General features: G+C 34.8%; 1 protein-coding gene across 10 annotated transcripts in view; it reads right to left on the bottom strand.

Moving 5' to 3' along the window:
• Positions 1 to 22,608, bottom strand: part of SEPTIN7 (septin 7) — a 116,693-nt gene that overhangs the window by 73,298 nt on the left and 20,787 nt on the right. For 2 of the 10 annotated variants that reach the window (XM_045052605.1, XM_003982945.6), the window contains exons 2-3: positions 10,876 to 10,880; positions 9,476 to 9,578 (exon numbers count right to left, since the gene is read on the bottom strand). In XM_045052605.1, coding sequence (XP_044908540.1) covers positions 9,476 to 9,578; positions 10,876 to 10,880 — 108 coding nt within the window. Of the gene's footprint in view, positions 1 to 9,475; positions 9,579 to 10,332; positions 10,378 to 10,875; positions 10,881 to 12,972; positions 12,975 to 14,540; positions 14,572 to 21,338; positions 21,345 to 22,608 lie in introns of those variants that run through there. The other 8 variants (XM_045052606.1, XM_045052610.1, XM_045052608.1 and 5 more) reach the window with 6 other exon arrangements.

The raw sequence follows: 22,608 nt of genomic DNA, 5'->3' as shown, positions 1-22,608 counted from the left end.
ACACGATTGCAAGCTACCTTGTTTAAAATGGGAAATGATAAGAGCAAATTCTCAACCATCTTTCAAATTAGCTAAATCTGACTCTTACCAGAAAAGAGCTTTGCTGCTATACTGAATTGCAGAGTAAAAAGCACAACATGTGTGCCCCGAATATTTATAATCAAAGGAGTTCAACCAGGGCAGAAGTTCAAAGTAAGAATTAATCAAGTATTTAACCACTTAGCTGCCATCTTGTTCTCAACTACCCCTGATCTTTCTTTCCTCTTCACCCCAGACATTGGATCTTAAAACTAAATTCAACTGTAAAAATGCACTAATCATGTATGCTTAAAATTAACATTTTATTTATTTACATATTTACTAGGCAAATTATATATACACTATACATACAAAGCACATTTACAAAACGAATTATCAAGCCCTCTGTGAAGTAGTTACACACAGACAGCATTATTGTCCAGCTGTCTCTACCACCATGTGAAATCCTCTGATTCTTAGGGGGTATGTCTCTCTCTTTTTTAATCTTAGCCCTATGGCGGCTGACTTGGAATAACCAGGTAAATGTTTGTTGTAAGGAAACTGAGATTCAAAATGATCTATCAAGGTCAGAAAGCTCATTTGTGGCTGCAATTAGTTTAAAACTAGGCTAAGTACCATATTCTTTTTAGTGTAACAGCTGCCGTACTAAGTACTATGAGATAGATTTACGTTAAATATAGAAAGCGAATTTTCATTGTACACTAAACATATAAATTAAAACCATGATTGTAACTAGCTAGCTCTTTTACAAAATTGCCAAAATAAATTATACATTTAATAGAGAGTTACTGATTTCAGAACTCTAACCTATCAGGAAAATAAGATGCTATCCCCATTAAACCCAGATCATTACTCCCCTGACTCTACATGGCACTTTAAATGTGTACTACTAAGACATTACTAAACTATAATTAGTAGTGTGCGTTTCCCTGGAAATTCCTTTGAGGGTTGAAGTGGTCATTTTTATTTATTTTTATTTATTTAGATTTTTAAAAATTTTTGTTTGTTTGAGTGTGTGTGTGTGCATGCAGGAAAGGCGGAGAGGGAGAGGGAGAAAGAGAAAGAATCTTAAGCAGGCTTCATGCTCAGTGGGGACTCCAATGCAGGGCTCATTCCCACAACCCTGGGATCATGACCTGAGCCGAAACCAAGAGTCAGACACAACCACCTGAGCCACGCAGGCACCCCTCATTTTTATGTCATCAGCTTAAACCATAATTTCTAGTAATCACCGATCATTCAATTAAAATCTATTCTCAGGACTATGACAAGGTACTACAGAAATCTCACCATTATGTTTTACTGTAATTAGTACCACTTGTAACATAATAAACAATTCATAGTCTCCCATCATAAAAACTTTAGTTAAGAATGAACCACAAATCCTACTTCACATTTGATTCTCTGATATGCACTATTTATCATCTGCTTACCTCCACTCACCTCCCTATATTCAAAAGACTATGATCTATTTTCAAAGACTATATTAGGATAGAACATGTATGAGAAGCCAATGACTTTTTTTTAAGTCTACTAAATTAAACTGGGATATTACCCAGATTACATTTCTTATATATGTCAATCCAGACATTGTCCCTGTTACAAAACCAAAAAACTCCCAGTCTATGAAACTGTTTTGTGTTTGTCTGAATTATACTGCTCCACGATTAAGATACTGAAATTAAATCAGATAAAGAATTAAGTATATTAAAAAAACATGAATATACCACTACTGAAAATATCATGTACCATTTTTCCATGAATTAGCTGTATGATTTAAGACAGTGGTGTGCTTTGTAGCTATAAAGTCTTATTTCTTTAAACTTCTACAGCATGTGGTTTATATACTTCTTATGCCATTTATCACTTAATGATGTAGTTAACTTGTATACTTTTTTCCTCCTGTACTACTCCCTTACAGTGTCTTCAACTACATTTACATTCTTCCCTTAAGTATCCATGGAATGAATAGCCCCACGTTCAATTATACCATACATCTTAAATTCCTGCAAAATATATTCTCCCTTTTTTAAAAGTATATATTTAGAACAAACTTTTAAAAAAACAATTTGCCAATATGTCAAGAGCCACAAAATATTGAAATATTTTGCTACAGTAATCCTACTGCAGGGACTATAAACAAATCAATAAAGTACTGCCCTCTGCTTCCCAACACACATACACAAACCTTGTGTGTTTAAGGATCTTCACTGCCATGTTATTTGTAACAGGATAGGTAGGGATAATAACAAACTTACATCCATTAGTGAAGAAGCAGACTCCAAAAATTATGGTATATTCAGTCATGGATTAGAGTATTATGCAGCCATTTAACACGATAGTTAAAATATTGAACAAAATTTCCATTCCATAAATTTTTACTACAGCATTATGAAACTGAACAGAGCAAATCATTCACATATCAAATGAAAAACCAATGGCTAAAATTTGAGATAGGCACAGTTGAAATTATTATGCAACTGTCCAAAGTAAAGTAAAACATTGTAGATAAATATAGCAATATATTAATGAAAATTATCTCATTTGTAAGCATTTTATTTCTTTTTTTTTTCAGTATGTCCTAATTTTCATGTATTTCAGGTGCTATTATGAAGTCTCTTTCTCAGAGAGGCAAGTCTTCCCTGATAACTCTAAAAAGATACCATGTTTATTTACTTTCTAGAAAACAACACAATCTGTAATTATTTTACATATTATTTATTTGCCTATATCCCTAGATTAACACAAACTCCAGTAACCTTTCTATACAAATAACATAACTACTATAATTTATAACTCTAATAATATGGTATTTATATAGGAAGAACTACAGCATGAACTAAACCAAAGATTGGAAAGAGAACCAACCAAGCACATGTATTTTTAAAAATCAAGCTTGTAATAAATGGTCTGGGGAGAACTACTTAACCATTTAGAAAATAAAATAAACATCAAAGTCCTATCTCACATCAAAAAAATAAATAACCCTCATGGATTTAAAACTTCAGAATAAAAACTTAAACCTTTAGTCTATATACTTACATAAAATACAGTGAAATCCCCAGTAACCTCAAATCAATCAACCTCAAATCAAATCAATCAACCTCAAATCAAGAACAAAAGCCGTAAGAAAAAAGATTGCATGGACAATATAAAATCAAACTAATACAAAGCGCAACACAGAAAAATTCTGGCAAAAAATGCCAATACCTAATAAAATAATAATAATAATAATAATAATAATAATAATACCCTGCAATACCTATATCTTATTAAAGAAGTAAATGAGTACAGCTTTTTAAATTAAACCAGAACATACCATTTACAAAAGAACCCATACCAAAGATAAATATTTTTAAAAAATAAGTTAACCAGCAACAATAAAATACAGGTGAAAATAAGACACCAAATTTTAGGCACTGACAGTGTTGGCAGGACTCAGAGAAAGGGGCGTTGGCAACACTAGGTGAATGTGCAAAATGGTATACAAACTATTTTAGGGCAATTTGGTATTATGTATCAAAACCCTTAAAAAACTAGTAATTCAAATTTCCAAAGCTTTATTTTAAGGAATTAATTGAAAATGTAAGAACAGAACTATAACCATGTTTACCTGTAACTATCTTAATGTTGAACAAGGCAAATTATAGTATATCTCACCTATACAAGCCATTAAAATCTAGGACTCAACCATAGCTAGGTTATGACATCTAAATTCAAAAGATGATCACAATTCACAGCTAATTTTAAAAGACATTCACATAACATCACATATACTAAACAAGAATACTGTATGTTTCTATGCTTGAGCTATCACTGAGTAACAGATTTTGGTAATATTTTCATTATGCTTTTCTGTATTTCATAATTTCAATGAATGAAACATATTAACTTTATTACAAAAGCACCTTTTAAAATACGCAGATGAAAAACCTAGAATGAATAAAAAAATTAAAATAGTGGATATGTGAAATTATCTGATTTTTCTCCCTAAAATTCCTCTGCTTTGGTTACATTACTTAAGTAAGATAAAATTCACACACCATAAATTTCACCATTTGAAAGTGTACAATTCAGTGGTTCTATATTCACAACATTGTATAATCGTCATTACTTACTTTTATTACTAAAAGTAAAATAAAAATAGAGCTCTAGGAAGAAATTTTTGAAATATTACTCAAGGCAGTTTAAGTCTCCAACATATCGTAACTTTAGAATTAAACATAGTACTACCAAATGCCCAATAACCTAGAAACAAAATGAGTCAATACCACCTTTCAGTTTCTGCAAATAACTCTGGATGTTATTACAATTCAAACATCAACAAGAAGAGGGAAAATGACAACTATGACAGACATTGTATATCCTATTGCTGACTAAATACCTCCTAAATTTTTGCTAATAAGTCATATATAAAAAACGCATTATGATATACTTTGAATCCCCAAAACAGCCAAAGCAGCATGTTAGAAGTTCTGTTCCACTGGAAAAAAAAAAAAAAAAAAGAAATGCCATTCCTGCTACTAAAGACATTTGGTACAGGTCAAATGCATCACGCAAATCACAAATAAAGAAAATCTCTACCATAAAAATTGTGCAAAGCCCAAGATTATAGAAATGATAGAACTGTGTATTTTATCTTCTAAGAATTAAAAGTACAAACTTCCAGCTTTAAAATAAATAAGTCAAAGGAATATAAAATACAGCATAGGAAATATAGTTAATAATACTGTCATAACTTTGTATGGTAACAGATGGTAAGCGCATTTATCCTGGTAATATATAGAACTGTCAACTGTTGTACACCTGAAACTAATAACACCGTAGGTCAATTATACTTCAATTTTAAAAAAGAATTCAAAATAATAGATTTAATATCACTTGTTTTCAAAAATACTTTCTGGAAAGACAAAGCAATCTATAGTCTTTCTGAGTTCTACCTCCTTGGAGAATCTAGTAAAATCAGGATTTTACAATTAACATTTTATTTCTCAGCACAGTCAAGTCTAATTAAGAAGCACATGAGAGAGGGGCGCCTGGGTGGCTCATCAGTTAAGGGTCCAACTTCGGCTCAGGCCATGATCTCATGGTTCATGGGTTTGAGCCCCGTTGTCGAGCTCTGTGCTGACAGCTCAGAGCCTGGAAACTGCTTCAGATTCTGTGTCTCCCTCTCTCTCTGCCTCTCCCCATCCCCCGCTTGTAAGCTTTCTCTCAAAAATAAACATTAAAGAAAAATAAATTTCTTAAAAAAGGAAGCACACAGAAGATACTCAAATTCCAAGCCCAAATATGTTTGACACTTTGCTGAATTAGAGACCTAAGTGTCTTCATTATTTGATAGGTCTCACATTGAGTTTTAAACTAAATTTTTAAGTAAAGATTCCAATCTACTTATCCTTGTGGACAGCCACGGTCTTCAAAATCTAGGCTAGTCTACCTTTCCAGCCTAATTTCCGACTATTATAAAGTCACATCTTAGGGGTCAGATCCTAAAGCCAATGTGCAGTACAAATTAATCTTGAAAACCCTCTATATCATCCATTAAGCACAATTACATATAAACTAACAACTTGCTTTTCTTTGTGCACTGAAATAGATACTTATTTCTTTGCAAATATAAAAAGTAACTAGCATACATACTAAGGCACCATATTGTCACTAGACTAACATACAGCAAGGTAAGATATTCGTACTATGAAAGGATGTGGAAGCTGAAAACGACCGGGGAAATAGAAAATTCACCTCTCCCACTTCATGCCCACCCGAGGCCACACCCTCACCTCATTCCAGTGGAATGGCAGAAAAACACTGCTTACATATATGCATTTAAGTTCTCTAATACTCCTTCATTCCTTCCCTGCTAACCCCTTTATTTCTTTGTCTCTTTCATTTTTTTAGGAAAAACAGAACATCCAAATAAAATCATCTAAGTTTAAGGCATACTGGATGCACTCTACTGAGCTCTGCGCTATATCCAATACCCCCAAAAGAGCCTCTATGTAGTACTTAAGAACACAGCAGACTGAGAAGTAAGAACCAAAACCAGACAGGGTTTGGTTTTACCATGTGCTTACCAATGTGACCATGGGCAAGTAACCTAATCTCTCAATGCCTCAGTTTCTCTATCTCTAAAATAGGGATAACAATAATACCTACTTCATTCGGTTGTTGTGAAGGACTGTGTGAGTTAGGTACATACTCAGAACACTGCCTGATGCATAATAGGTTATGGAGGTATTGGCTATTATTTTCCCAAATGGACTGTTCACTCAATTCTATTCTTTAAAAACCTGCCCTAGGGGCGCCTGGGTGGCGCAGTCGGTTAAAGCGTCCGACTTCAGCCAGGTCACGATCTCGCGGTCTGTGAGTTCGAGCCCCGCATCGGGCTCTGGGCTGATGGCTCAGAGCCTGGAGCCTGTTTCCGATTCTGTGTCTCCCTCTCTCTCTCTGCCCCTCCCCCGTTCATGCTGTGTCTTTCTCTGTCCCAAAAATAAATAAATGTTGAAAAAAAAAAAAATTAAAAAAAAAAACCTGCCCTAATACCTCTTCCTCAAATAAGGCAGTAATAACCTTCAACCAGAGACAAGTTCTCCTATACCCTTATACTTCTATGTTCCTTAATTTTTGTATGACTCCACTGACTCATGTATACTTCCTAGAAATGTTACTTACCTTTTTATGTGTGCTTATGTTGTCACATAAGTTATAAACTCCTTTTAACACATGGGAATACACACTATGCCTCCCTGATACAAAAATCACTTAAATTAGGACTCAATAAATATTGTTTATGAGGCAAGGTTACTGGATAAAGGTTGTCCAACACAAGACAGAGTTTCATAAAGAAATCAACTTTTAAATACAGATTTTCAGTTTGTATTAATGTACAAGTCTTCAGCCAAGAATTGTTATAAAAGCTACAACTACTCTGAGTTTAAGTCTCAAAAATCAGGAGTTAGCTTATAAGGAAGGGTTTGTAGTCTCTAAGTTAAGAATATTAGGGGCGCCTGGGTGGCACAGTCGGTTAAGCGTCCGACTTCAGCCAGGTCACGATCTCGCGGTCCGTGAGTTCGAGCCCCGCGTCAGGCTCTGGGCTGATGGCTCAGAGCCTGGAGCCTGTTTCCGATTCTGTGTCTCCCTCTCTCTCTGCCCCTCTCCTGTTCATGCTCTGTCTCTCTCTGTCCCCAAAAAAATAAATAAACGTTGAAAAAAAATTTAAATAAATAAATAAATAAATAAATAAATAAATAAATAAATAAATAAATAAAAGGAATATTAAAGCAAGGTTAGCTTTAGCTTTCTGTGACTTGCAAACAATGCTGTTAGATTTGGCCTAAAGTCAGAAAACCAACCATTTCTTAGACACTTACTTAAAAGGTGTTAGACACTGCAACTATGTACATGAAAAGATTTAGTCCTTCCACTCAACAAGTCTATACAGGGACAGCTAATTAAACAATAATATTCAAGGTACAGCGGGAAAAACAGAGTAAGGATACTGACACCCATTCTTCTTTAACCTCAGTTAGTCTTTTTTGTTAAAAAATTTTTTTAACATTTATTGATTTTTTGAGAGACAGAGACAGCACAAGCAGGGAACAGAGGGAGGAAGGGAGGCGGAGAGAGACAGAGAGACAGAGAGACAGAGAGAGAGAATCTGAGGCAGGTTCCAGGCTCTGAGCTGTCGGCACAGAGCCTGACGAAGGGCTCGAACCCATGAACTGTGAGATCATGACCTGAGCCGAAGTCGGATGCTCAACCGACTAAGCCACCCAGTTGCCCCATAATCTCAGTTAAAGTCTTAACAAGGAAGAGAAAAAACAAAAGCTGTAGTTCAATAAAGGACTGACCAGAAAAACTAATAAATAAGATATATTCAGAGATTGCACAGTTTCTCTAAAAATCATTTCAGCTGCCTTAAATTTTTTTCATCTGGAAAAATGTCAGAGATTTTAAATCAAATATCTGGCCTTGACCCCCACATATTATTCCACTAAGTATATATTCAAGAAGTTATTCTTTAAAATCTCAATATCAAATTTTGCTTGAATTGTTATAATTCTCCTAATAGATGTAGGAACTTCTCTTACAAATTAAAAAATGATATTATATTTGTTTATAAATAGTTTGTCATGTAAGATCACAAGCTTTACATATGTAAAGGTAAGATGGAGTACTTCTTCATATGTAACGATCATGTTAACTACTCTACAAAAGAAAAGGTATGTTCTATACATTTTATCCATGTATCTACTACCTCTGCTTCACAGCTGCAATTTGCAAACTGGGTATACTATACTTCTACTCAACCAGAGACACGCAAGTTAACCAACTCTAGCAAACATCAAGTTTGCAAACTTTGTTACCAAGTTTTCACTATTGAAACTAACACAACACAGATATTTCCAAACAACCACAAAGTACCATCAGGTAAAATACTCTGATCAACTGAGAAAACATTCTTCTCTTCAGTGAAGGAGGATTTCATAGCTAATTCAATTAATCTAATTCAACACCCAAAGAAAAATATCAGGAGTTGAGCGTAATTAGCAAAAATTAATGAACACTACATAAAGACCCAGCATCAATTCAATTTTCTTTGTCAAGGACAGTGACACCATTACCCTGCCTTTCACCTTCTTAAAACATATAGAGAAATACAACAAAGTTTCATCATCCTTAGGATTTAGGTTCTAAAGTCAGCCTATATGAGGTGAAAATATTATACAGTCCTTTAAGACTACTAATCTTTATATACACCATGCTGCTTCTTCAAATTTAACAATGATGGTACCAACATACTGTCAAATAACCCCTGACAGCCTCTTAAAATGGACTTCAGGCAGAGTATGGTGTTCATAGGATCAAACACATAAGAAAAATGAGGCTAAATTAAAGAATAGAGACAGCCATATTTCACTCACTACAGAGTTTATACTCCTTGAATGAATTTCCAGGGTAATCACTTGCATGACTATGAACCTCTACCTTGCCCCCCAACTTCTTTTTCAAATTCAGAGCACACATGTTTAAGCTAAATGCTCAGGTTATATGACTCCACTACAGTATATAAGCCAGAGAATAAAATTACCCTGGAGTAATGAGGAACCACTAGACACTATTTGCTTTTGTAGCATTACCAACTGAAGAGAACTTCTTGACAGTGTTCTAATTCCTCCACCACCCCCACCACTTTTCAACTTTTAGTTTCTAAAATTGTGCCACCTTAAAAAAAGAGGTAAGAAAATATATAAATCCTATTATGCCACAGAGTTAAATTTTAAAATGTATTCACATAATAAAATATACCACGATTCCTGCAGCTACTTAGGCTACTGTCTTCTTAAATTCATTCAGAGTTGATTAATAACTTAAAACTCAGATCAAAATCTAATTTTAGTAAAAAAAAAACAAAAACAAAAAAAACATATCTTACCCACAACCATAAGTGTGAATTCAAACCCTCTCTTCACTGATTTTCTGTACACTTGATTTGGGAGATTTGCAAATCCCACATAGCCTTCAAGGTTCTTCTGTTGCTAAGAAAAACAAAAAGGGCCAAGTTATTAATGTATCAGCAAAACTCTTCTGTCACACATTTCAAATTCCCTTCAATAACCTATTTTAGAAAACTACACAAACTATTATTCATGGCAAATCAAACTGATTTTATTATAGTGTTGCCAATAAAATAATTGCAGCAACAGACAAAATGAATTGAGTATGAGTTGATTTGACAGCGGTCAATTATAAAAACCCAAAGAAAATAAAAACCAATGAAATCTGCCTCACAGCAAAGATTTCAATTTACAATAAGTCAGTAAGAAGATTCTGACTAATAAACTAAAAACATAACGAAGGGTTTTTCACAATAAAAAAAATTCACATCCCCTTAATACTATATTAAGAACGCTTTCAATGATCCCTTTTGCTCATACTAATTACCACAGGTATGAATACCTTGAAATTTGTTTTCTTACTCATGAAACAAAATCAAATGTTGAGTTTAAACAATTTTTTTCATATTCCTAAAGGCTCTAGTGATCAATTCAATCAGTAAACAATATCTTTCAAGCTATTATACCAGGTCTAATTATGCCACTTCAGCATTTCAGATGACCCTATTGCCTCCCTCACCAGGGACATCTGGATTTATCCAGATTTTAAAGAAAATCAGAATTCGTTTTCTGCATGGTTTTTGATTCTTTGATGATGTCAACAATAGCTCCATGAGTAATTCAAAGAAACCTATTTTTAAATTGGTGTAGTAAATTAATCTGACTTTTAACTTACCCAATGCTGAGAAAAACTGTCCATAGTTCAGACCATCTGAATGAGTAGCCTGTTAATTTTACCTAGAGGTAGGTCTTATTCATCATTAAAATACAATGGCAAAATATTCCTAAGAGGTACATATTTCTCTTAAACGTTTTTGACACAATTTCTCATTAAAAAAAAAAAAAAAAAAGACTCCTATGAGATCAACGCAGCAATTTAACACAGGTGGATTTAGCAAATAGCTATCTGCATTCCTCACTAGCATCACAGATGTAACAAAATATTCCATCCATTACCTTATACCCTTTTTTCATTCATATAATCTTTAAGCCAAATGTTGAGAAGATAACCAAACCAATTAAACGGAAAAACTAATTTTAAATATACCAATTAGGATACTGTTCAGAGTACAGTATTTTAAAATCAAATATTTGAAAGCCTACTATGTGTATTTAATAATGTATTAAATTTAAGGCTTCATTGACTATTTCATTCAACTGTAAGTTAAATTTAATTTAGACTGAAAACATATCTGTATAAATTATCTCATATACTCACAGCTACTTTGTAAAGAACACATTTCCATCATTCCAGTGTTCCAGATTCCAACAGAACAGATCCACAGAGGAACAGTAAATGAGGAATTCCAAGAATTGTACATGACACATTCAGTCCAGGAATGGCAAATCCATTGGAACATAGCAAAAAATGGAAAAATAAAAGTTACTTACATGGAACTCAACAAAGTAGAAGTAAATTACAAATAAAGTGAGGACAGACTTTTCTCCACACATGTCAAAGTAATAATTTTTTGTGTGTGTGGGATATAAGGCCCAGTGAGTTTTAATCAATTTTCAGCAGTTCTGACAAAATATGGAACAAAAACCTCTTATCTTTTTATAAAACCCAATTACTATGCTCTACACCTGAAGTTTTAAAAGAAATGGTAGAAAAGCTGTAAAGTATAAAGTTTCAGCAAGGTGTGTGTGTATGTGTGTGTGTGTGTGTGTGTGTGTACACACAAAAGGCAAAGACACACACAGACAAAAGGCAAAGAAAAAACACCACAGGGGTGTTAGGGGGTCTTAGGGGGACTAGGCCTAGGACAGTTTTTGGCAGACAGTACAACACTGGGATTGAATTAAGGGGGAAAAGATTTCTAGGCAAAGGGACCCTAAAGTGGAGATGAATTTTGTATTTTTAGGACCAAAAAGAAGGTACATGTATACACACACACACACACACACACACCTGGAACCAAGTTTAAATCCCATGAAGAAAAAAAAATGTAACTTTCATACGATTTTGCTTTGTCAATCACTGAATTAAGACAGCCCAGATCAGATAAATTCAAATGTTTTAGGACAAAATCTTTAATATAGTGCTGTATTTCAAGTTCTATTGATTCAAGTTCAGAACTGGAAGAAATACAGACATGTGGATACAGGACAGGAAGCTAAAGATAGCAAGCAACAAATGGGAGGATGAAGTTAATGTGAGCTGTGAAAACTGAAAGGCAACTAATGAAGCATAGAAAAGAAAGTAGACTAACCTTAGACAAAACGTCTGGGAAACTGAACCTCTATATTCTATATTAACACAAATCTATGAGTTATATCACAACCTGGAACAGATGATGGTGATTATTCAAATGTCAACCTCACAGAGAGGCGTGCCCTGACCACCCTTATCTAAAATTACAACTCCATTCTCCTCAGTACTTTGCTGCAAGCTTTATGTTTCTGTCCTTAGCACTTTTTTTGCCATCTAATATACATTTTACTCATCCTGTTTATTGCAATCTCCATCCTACCCCACCTCCAACTACAATGTTAGCTCCATCAAGATAAAGATTAAATAAATTACATAAATTGTGGCATCAAAAAAGAAGAAGCCATCTGGGAGAGTAGAAGTTTCAGAGAGAGTATTTTAGGTTGCATATGCAAGGGATGCTCCAGACAAAAGGCAAAGAAAAAACACCACAGAGTCCCGTGTGTCTTAGGGGGACTAGGCCTAGGACAGTCTTTGGCTGACAGTACAATACTGGGATTGAACTAAGATAAGGGGGGAAAGAGTTCTAGGTAAAGGGGTAGACCCTAAAGTGGAGATGAATTTGGTACTTTCAGGACCAAAAAGAAGGTACATGAACTACAATGAAGTGAAGTGGTGGATTAGGGGGATAAGTAATAGAAAACGAGGTCAGGAGGCAGGCAGAGCCAGACCATGTGGGAACCAGCCAAAGTAAGAAATTTGGATGTTATTTTAGGCATGATGGGAAGCCACTGGAGGGTTGTACACAGGCAAATGACCTGACCTGATTTGTATTTTAAAGATAGCTCTTACAGCTAAGAGAAGGAGTGGAAATAAGAAAACTAGTAAAGAGCCTACTGCCACCAGTCCAAGAAAGAAAGGGTATACTGAATTTAGACAGTGTGGACACAAGAAGAGGCAAGAAGGATTCAGAATATATTTTGCAGGTAAAACTGCCAGGACATTGTTAATGCACTGGATATGACTGAAGGAAAAGCAGACCAAGATAACTCCTAGGTTTTTGGCTTAAATAACTCAATGGAGTGATATCTCTAAGGGAAAATAGGAACAATAAGGGGAGTGGGAGAGTGGACAATGAAGGACAATATCGTCAAAATCAAAAACAGCTTTGAATATGTTAAGTCTGATGTGTCTACTATATATTCAAGAAGAAATATCCAGGAGGCAGCTAAATACCTACGTCCAGAAACTGCAAGGTTAGTTGGTGCTGAAAATACAGATTAAGGAATTACAAACTTATAGGCAGTGTTAGGAGAGGACTGGATTCTCAAGGAGAAACTATAGATAAAAAAGGGGTCTAGACAGAGTCCTGGAGCACTCCAACATTGAGATGTCAGGCTGAGAAAGAGTGAGAAAGATCAGTTAGTCAGTGAGAACACCAGCACTGGCTCAAGGTCACTCAACTGTATTAAATGCCATTGAAGAGTCAAATGAAATACTAAAACATAACCATAAAAATAAGGTTACTGGTAACTTTAGTTAGGAGCAATCACAGTAACTTAGTGAGGAAGAAGAGTGAGTAGGTTGAGGGTAAACAATTCTTTGCACAGAACTATAACATTTTAAATAATTATATATTTTATTTTAAAATTAAACACATTACTTATTAGTCCCCCTATAATTCTTTCCCAGAGGGGAAAAAACCATGTCATTCTCATCTCTATATTCCTAGCAAAGTGCGGATGGATACATGGGAGACATTTTAAAAAGCTTAATGACTAAAATATATACTTTTAGGAAAATTCCTTCTGAGGAAAAAATTGTGTCCAAAGACAAAAAGACTTAGGGAATATACTAATAATATAACATTGGTTGACTAAAACAGATTTTTCACATTTCATAAGAATCTTTCCTTATCCCAAATTCTAAAATCAGCCACAGTCTGTAATTCAGAAACCTTAACCACCCACTGATTCTTTTCCTAGGCAAATAAAATGTTCACAGTACCAGTGTGAAACATAATCTCTGGATAAGAAACATTATTTATAGATGTGATATAACTGTGACACTTGTAAGCATGTGAATATAGATAAAAGCATATTCTCACCCAAGCATCTACCAAAATATCATAAGGTCTTAAAAGTATTACTTGATTTGAAACATCAGTTATATAACAAGAAACAATTATCAAATCATCTTTTCTAAAGGAATATATTTACAAAAATCTTTCAGTTTACTATGCCAAATCTCTACATCAAAATTCATATTTAAGAAAATCAAACCACAATAATTCATTGCTTATTGTTTCACTGCCTGTGGAAAGTCAACTTAAATACAGTATCCAGTAATCTCAGTGTTTAATTTAACCTTATTTCTAGAAATCAATTATATTTAAAGAACAAGATGCTTTCAAACAGATTCCAACTGATAGATTATTGGAACCCTTAAGAATTCTTCACATTCTCTTGCCATTTGTTCCAATTCCAAAGAATAAAGTTACGAAAATCCTAGCACCTGAAATCCATTATCATTTTTAAAAGTCTGAATGTTAATATGGGTTTTAATAAATTTTCCAAAAGAGAAAAGCAGCAATTTATTTTGAAAACTGCCAAATGTATATTTCCATAACAACAATAAAATTGAGCAAGGGGAGTTACAGCAGAAAAGAAGCCTTATAAAAATCAGAATTTGAGGAAAATTAAAACATATCCCTGCTAAGATGTGCTACAAACCTTCAGCTTTCTTCATCTTTACAAAATAAGACATTCAGCCCCAAATTACCTTCGTATCACCAGAATTCTATTTCTCCCTCTAAATAACTGCAATAAAAAAAAAAAAATCAGACTACAAAGATTCAAAGTTTGTATCTTTAACTTTAAATTTCAAAGATAAACATTTGATCTTTCTAAATAACTTCAAGTTCAATTTGTAGCCTTTGGAATTTAAAACAGGTATAATATTGTTTTACACACTGACAAAAAACAAAGTTTCTTTCTTCTAAAGTTTAAGCAATTCTAAATACAAAAAACTACACACTACAAAAGGAAAAGATATTGATAAATAATTTCACTTGTCTATTCCTTAGTATTCCTATCAAAAGCCTTACATTAAACACATAGATATAACTGTCCAGCACTTGCTTAATCTTACATGACCCAATGGAAAAATTAAAGAACTTCACTATTTAAATGTTTTAAATATTTTAAATATAACTGGTATAAAAATATCTAGATTCCAGATTTAATATAACAAGAACACTAAAATGTTACAAGATTACATGGGCATGTCCTAAATGTTGGCTTTAATGTCCCCTCTCCCCAATTTTTTTAATGTTCATTTATTTTTAAGAGACAGAGAGGGAAAGAATGCAATCAGAGAAGGGGTAGAGACAGAGAATCCAAAGCAAGTTCTCCACTGTCAGCGAAAAAGCCTGACATGGGGCTCAAACCCATGACCATGAGATCATGACCTGAGCCAAAGTCAGATGCTCAACCAACTGAGCAACCCAGGCACCACCCTCCCCATATTTTTTAAAGGTTCATGTCTTAGTTTGCCTGTCCCCAGCTCCTCTCTTTTTAGTGAGATAAGCAATTATGTCCCTGATGAAACCAACTTTTATTGTCTCTATTCTGGATTCCTAATTAATCTGCTTAAAATATTTTAATATTCAATTCTATGAACACATGTAAGAATGAGATAACTTAAAATTTAAAACAATTTTTTCTTTACCCTGAACTTGGAATTTACATATCTACTTATAGAATTACTGACCACATTCTCATTCAATCAATAGTCACCTGACCCTCACAATGTATGTAGTAACAATTAGGTATGTAAAAGTTAATAAAAACAAGGCCCCTGCTTATGAAACTAAGAATTTAAGGTCAGGTAAGTTAGAAGGCAATTTTAATAACACAGTGATAAAATACTATGATGTAGGCAAGCATGAAGGATGGCTATGAGAATGAAAAAGGTTGGGGGGGGGTTGCTTGGTTGATTCTGAGGTCACATCCTTCAGATAGATCCTGAAGGACTAGTAGTCCTTAGTGTGATGTGAAATGTAGGTAGGGCTGGAATATATGGGTCTCAAAGCAAAGGCCTGAGTAACTGCAAAGGCTCAAAACCAAGAGGAGAGCATGGTTCTCTATGAGAACTACAAACGATTTAACACATCTCATTTTCAAGGTCTGGGAGCTACAGCAGAGGAAAATTGAACAAAAGCCAGATCATGAAGGATTTTGTTAACCATGCTAAGGAACTTAGATTAGACTTCATCTTGAAAGCTTATGGAGAACATTAAAGAACTTGAAGCATAAGAATGCACAATCACATTAATTCACATGAAGAATCACATTCTTATTTTAGAAAATTACCACTAACAAGAATATTGAAGATGAACTGGCAGAGTTCTCAGAATGATTGCAATCCCAAAAGCTGGTGCAGTAGCCCAGGGAAAAAATTAGGACTTAAGCCAAGAAAGAAGCAGAGAAGACGAAGAGAAATAGAAACTACAATTCTAATGTCTATTAAGGTAGCCACTAGCTACAAATGGCTGTCAAAAACTTGAAATTTAGCTAGCCTGAATTGAGATGTGCTTTAAGTGCAAAATACACACCAGATTTTGAAGACAGTATGAAACAAATAAGGAAAAATATTCTAATTTTTACAGTGACTACATGCTGAAATAAAATTTTAGACAATATTGGGTGATACAATATATATACTAAAGCTAATTGCACCTGTTTCTTTTTACTTTTTAAATGTGGCTACTAGAAAAACTTAAACTACATATATGGCTTGCATTAATTTCTACTGGACAATGTTGGTTAGATATTAATGAGATGAATTTACTGTAACTAACTTGGGGGATATAAAGATTCAGATTTCTAAGTTTAGTTTTGAACAACTGGATTAATAGTGGTTACCAATCACTAAAAGCAGGAATCATCTGAGTTTAAGGTGCTAACTGGACTTTAGGGATACAAATGTCTAGTATGCAGCTTGCATATATAAAAGTTAGAAGTTCTAGAAATGTCTAGGCTACACAGATATTAACATTTTAAGCCACCAACATTTAGAGGCCCTTGGGTGGCTCAGTCAGTTAAGCGTCCGACTTCAGCTCACATCATGATCTCACAGTTCATGAGTTCAAGCCCCACGTCAGGCTCTGCACTGACAGCTCAGAGCCTGGAGCCTGCTTCACATCTGTGTCTCCCTCTCCCTCTGCCCTTGCTTGCATTTTCTCTCTCTCTCAAAAAAAAAAAAAAAAAAATTTAAGCCACCAACATTTAAATGGTATGAAGGCCATGGGTATGAATCCAAATACAGTACACAAAGTACGAAGCAGGCCAGAACCAACACTAACATCCCACTTACACAAACCTAGGAAAAGATGAGAGAAAAAAGAATGAGGGAAAAAGTAGTTCAGGAAGCAGTTCAAGGAGATCAACTGTAGAGGTCTCCTTCAAGAAGTGGTCAACCGTACCACAAGACCTGGAGTGGTCAATATAAAGATATGGAAAAATATACTTATCAGAGACCTTTGTCCCAGCAGGGGAAAGATAAGAAAAGAATGCAGATTAGAAGTAAATCAACAGTGAATAAGTATAGGCAATGAGTATAAACAATTCTTTCTAAATGCGTTATCTATGAAGAACAAGAAGGTAGAACCTGAAGAATAACACAGGGTCAAGGGAGGGTTGTACGGAAAAAAGAGAGAGATAATTGCCCCTGTTTAAATGTTAATAGAAAAGATCCAGTATGGGTGCCTGGGTGGCTCAGTTGGCTGAACATCTGACACTGGCTTGGGTCACGATCTCGAGGTCTATAAGTTCAAGTCCCACGTCTGGCTCTGTGCTGACAGCTCAGAGCCCGGAGCCTGTTTCGGATTCTGTGTCTCCCTCTCTCTCTGACCCTCCGCTGCTCATGCTCTCGCACGCGCATGCTCTCTCCTCTCTTAAAAATAAGCATTTAAAAAAATTTTTTTTTTAATTTTTTTTTCAACGTTTATTTATTTTTGGGACAGAGAGAGACAGAGCATGAACGGGGGAGGGGCAGAGAGAGAGGGAGACACAGAATCGGAAACAGGCTCCAGGCTCTGAGCCATCAGCCCAGAGCCTGACGCGGGGCTCGAACTCACGGACCGCGAGATCGTGACCTGGCTGAAGTCGGACGCTTAACCGACTGTGCCACCCAGGCGCCCCCAAAAAAATTTTTTTTTAAAGAAAAGATTAAGTAGACAACTGGCTGAAGAAAGGTAAGTGAGGATACAGATAATGTTCTGGAATAAAGGGTGAGATTTTCTCTAAGGTCCAAAGAAAATGATGCTTTAATCCTAACTGAGGAGAGGAGGACCAGGGAATATTAAGAGATAAAGATTTGAATTAGCAACCACAAGAATATCAAGAAAGACTAGGATTCCATAGGAGGCAGCCAAGCAATTCTATACACAGATTAAAGCTAAAGACCACAAATCTGTGTAAATGTATCCATGAAGCCATAGCATCTTCTTGTCCAGTAGCAATCTGCAGCTTAAGTATAAGCCAATAAACTGTAGGAATCATTGAGAATTGTTATTTTGCAGAAAATATGCAGAAAAGTACAGGGGATCAAGGGTACTGATAAGTATAGCTTAAGTGACAAAAATGAAGAGGGTCAAGGATGGAAGGTAAGAAACAAGTGAGAGAGCTAAAAGAATGTGAAGGTATTGTTAGAATGGGCTATACAATGAAGATTTTAGAGGTGGAACAGAAGTTTGAGATGATGACCACATGGGGCCATTTAAATGATGGCCCAAGCACAATCCCAAAACTGTGAAGCTGAATTATTGAATGAGCTTTACACACGAGCACTAAAATGCCCCAGAACAATGACAGACCTTGGGGAGGAAAGGAAAACTGAATGTTTGCTGCCATCCTCAATGAATAAATAGAAAGTGACAAATTTTAAAAGGGTGAGAACATGCTGCTGTTAAATAGCTTTAAAGGAAAAATGGTCTAGAGTCCAGATCAACACTATCTAATAAAAATATAAAGTAAATCACATATGCAATTGTAAATATTCCACCAAGCACATTAAGGAAGTAAGAGTCAAAAAGGTGAGTTTAACTTTAATTACATGTTTTATTTAACCAGTGATATACAACATTACTTTAACATGCAACCAATATAAAAATGATTATGATTCATTTCACATTATCCCTTGTTCTGCATTCTTTTCTTTTGTAGTAATCTTTGCAAACAGCACACTTCATTTAGGATTAGTCACATTTCAAATGCTCAGAATCTATGTGGTTAGTGGCTACCATACTAGATATAGATATAGAACATTTCATAGATATAAAACATTTTCATCATGCCAAAAGACCTACTGGAGAACAAAAATGAAATGAACAATGGTACCCAGTACTGGGTGAGGATGCCGGCAAATAAGCACTCTCCTACATGACTGGTGGAATATATATTCAAACCATTTCCCTGAAGAGCAATCTGGTCTTGCAAATCAAAAGGTTAAATTTTCATGTTCCCAGACAACACATTCCACTTCCACACTTTATAATTTTGAGAATATATTTAACATTTAGCTAAAAGAACATTCAACAAAATAGTTAATGATAATGAAAAATTGTGAAAACTAAGTTCCAAAAAGAAGTGAAGGAAACAATGTATCATGGTATTCCCATAGGCAAAAACACCATGCATTACAAGTTTCATAAGAATACATGGCAATCAACACCATATTGAGTGGAAAAACTATTAAACAGATGACATGGTATTATGTACCTTTAAACATTCCTTTGTGTGCACACTGGAAAACAATTAAAAGGTTATAGACTGCAGTAAGAGTATAGAAACTGGCAAGGTAAAGATCTCAGAAAATTCGCTCCTTTAAAAGCAATGAAAAAACGGTCAAAATCAATTTCTTCAGAACTCTGGAAATTAACAAAAGGTGTGCAGCAGTCCAGAGTGCTTATTCAAAAAAAAAAAAAAAAAAAAAAAAAAAAAGAGGGCTGAACCTAAATAACTTGCCCATTCTCATCTTCCCTCCCAGCTCCACAGTAGCCTTGAAAACCAACAGCACACAATCATGGCAAAAATCAGCATCCTGACAGAAACTTGAGGAGGCAGAACAGGCTCTTTTAAAGCCCCATTCCCAAAGAACTATCATTATTTGGCCTATCTGATGTTTCCCTGGAAGACTCCACATATAACCACAAAGATAAGCAGAGACTTCAGTGACAACACATGGCAAAAGAAAACAGACTTTATGGAAAGTCATTAAACAAACAACAAATAGCAATAATAAACCCTGGGAGGGATCTGACTAGAATTGCCATGTTGTATTATTTAAAATGTCCAGTTTTCGTCCAACTTCAGCTCAGGTCATGATCTCACGGTCCGTGAGTTCAAGCCCCGCATCAGGCTCTGTACTAACAGCTCAAAGCCTGGAGCCTGCTTCCAATTCTGTGTCTCCCTCTCTCTGGCCCTCCCCGACTCACACTCTGTCTCACTCTCTCTCTCAAAAATAAATAAACATTTAAAAAAATAATAAAAATAAAATGTCCAGTTTTCAACAAAACACTATGAAACATGTCAAAAAAAAAAAAAAAAGAATGTCCCATATACGGGGGGGGGGGAGGGGGTTACAATCAATAAAGACTATTTCCTGAGAAAATCCAGACATTAGGCAGAGTTTAAATATGCTATTTTACATCTGTTAAAAGAGCTAAGGGAAACCATGTCTAAAAAAACTGAAAGAAAGTATGAGAACAATGTGGGAAATATCAGTAAAGAGACATTATTAAAAAGAACTAAACAAAAATTCTCAAGTTGAAAAGTACAACTGAAATGAAACTTCACTAGAGAAGCTCAACAACATATCTGAGCTAGCAGAAGAATCAGCAAATCTAAAGATAGGTCAAATAACATTAACCAAGTCTAAGGAAAAGATACAAATCAGAATGAAGGGAAAAAATGAACAGAACCACAGACTGTGGAACATACTCAAACATACCAACATATATATAATGGGAGTCCCTATAATGACCCAGATTATAATGTTACAAATTCAGATATTAACTATAATCCCAAGAACAATTCAGGATTAACTATAATCCCAAGAACAATGCTCCTGCCAGACATACACACAATCTCAAAAGAATATAGCAAGAAGTAGGGGGGTGGGGGGAATTAAAATGGTACACTAGAAAATATCTGCTAAACAACAATAACAAAAAAAGAAGTAACTCAGAAATAGAAAAAGAAAAAAATAAACAGAACCAGAGATTCTGATGAGACATAAGATATACAGAAAACAAATAGCAAAATGACAGATATAAATCTCACCTTTCAGTACCCAGAGTAAATGAAACAGATTAAACACTCAATAAAGAGACAAATATTGGCTGAACACATTTAAAACTGTGATCCAGGGGCACCTGGGTGGCTCAGCTGGTTAGGCGACTGACTTTCGGCTCAGGTCACGATCTCACAGTTCATGAGTCCGAGCCCTGCATCAGGCTCTGTGCTGACAGCTTGGAGCCTGGAGCCTACTTCAGATTCTGTGTCTCCCCTCTCCCTACCCCTCCCCTGTTCACGCTCTGTGTCTATCTCTGAATAATAAATAAACGTTAAAAAAAATTTTAAAAAACCCGTGATCCAATTATATGGTGCACAAAAACAAAAAAACAACAAAACAACAACAACAAAAAAAACTTTTTAGAATCACAGACACAACCAGATTGAAATAAAAAGGATTTAAAAAAAAAAAAACAGAGAGCTGGAGTGGGAACAACACAGACGTTAAGACAAAATTGTTACCACAAAGATACTTTATACTGATTAAAACATCAATTTATCAAGAAGGTATAACAATTATAAACATACGTGCCCCTAAAAACAGAGTCCAAAAATATACAAATCAAAGACTGACAAAACGAAAGGGGCAATTAAGAGAATTCAACAATAGCTCAACTTCAATACCTCATTTTCAAAATATGTAAAGTAAGTACACAGAAGATAACCAAGGAAACAGAAGACCTAAACATAACAACTAGACTCAACACTGCATCTGACAACAGCAAAATACATTCTACATGCACATGAAATGTTCTCCAGGACAGACCATATATTAGACATTTTGGTCTTAATTTTAAAGGGCTGAAATGAGCTACTGTGTTCTTCATCCACAAAGGAATGAATTTATAAATTAATAACAGGAGAAAATTGAAAAAATGACATCTGTGGAAGTTAAACACTACACTGTGACCAATGCATCAAAGAAGAAATTTTAAAGGAAACCGGAAAAGTTGAGATAAGTAATAACATACACACACACACACACACACACACCCCATACCAAAACTTACTGAATGCACCTAATTCAGAACTTAAAGGAAAAGTTATAGCTGTAGTAAATGCCTATGTTAAAAAGAGAAGATCTCAAATCAATTACCTAACACTCACCTCAAAAAAACTAAAAAAAGAACACACTAGATGCAAAGCAAACAGAAATGAAGACTTGAGCAGAAATAAAAATAAATATAATGAAAATAAAGAAAATCAACCAAACCATAAGTTGGCTCACTGAAAAGATTACACTTTGACAAACCTTAGCTACACTAATCAAGAAAAAAACTAGAGAACACTCAAATTACTAAAGTCAGAATGAAAGAGGGCAAATCACTACTAACCTTACAGAAAAAAAAAGATTATAAGGAAACCTATGAACAAGCACATGCCAACAAACTGGAAAACATAGAGAAATGCAAAAATTCCTAGAAAGACATAAACTACCTAAAGA

The sequence above is a fragment of the Felis catus genome, chromosome A2 (genome assembly GCF_018350175.1).
Source record: "Felis catus isolate Fca126 chromosome A2, F.catus_Fca126_mat1.0, whole genome shotgun sequence".
Lineage (NCBI taxonomy): Eukaryota > Metazoa > Chordata > Mammalia > Carnivora > Felidae > Felis > Felis catus.
This window is presented reverse-complemented; position numbering and strand designations above follow the sequence as displayed.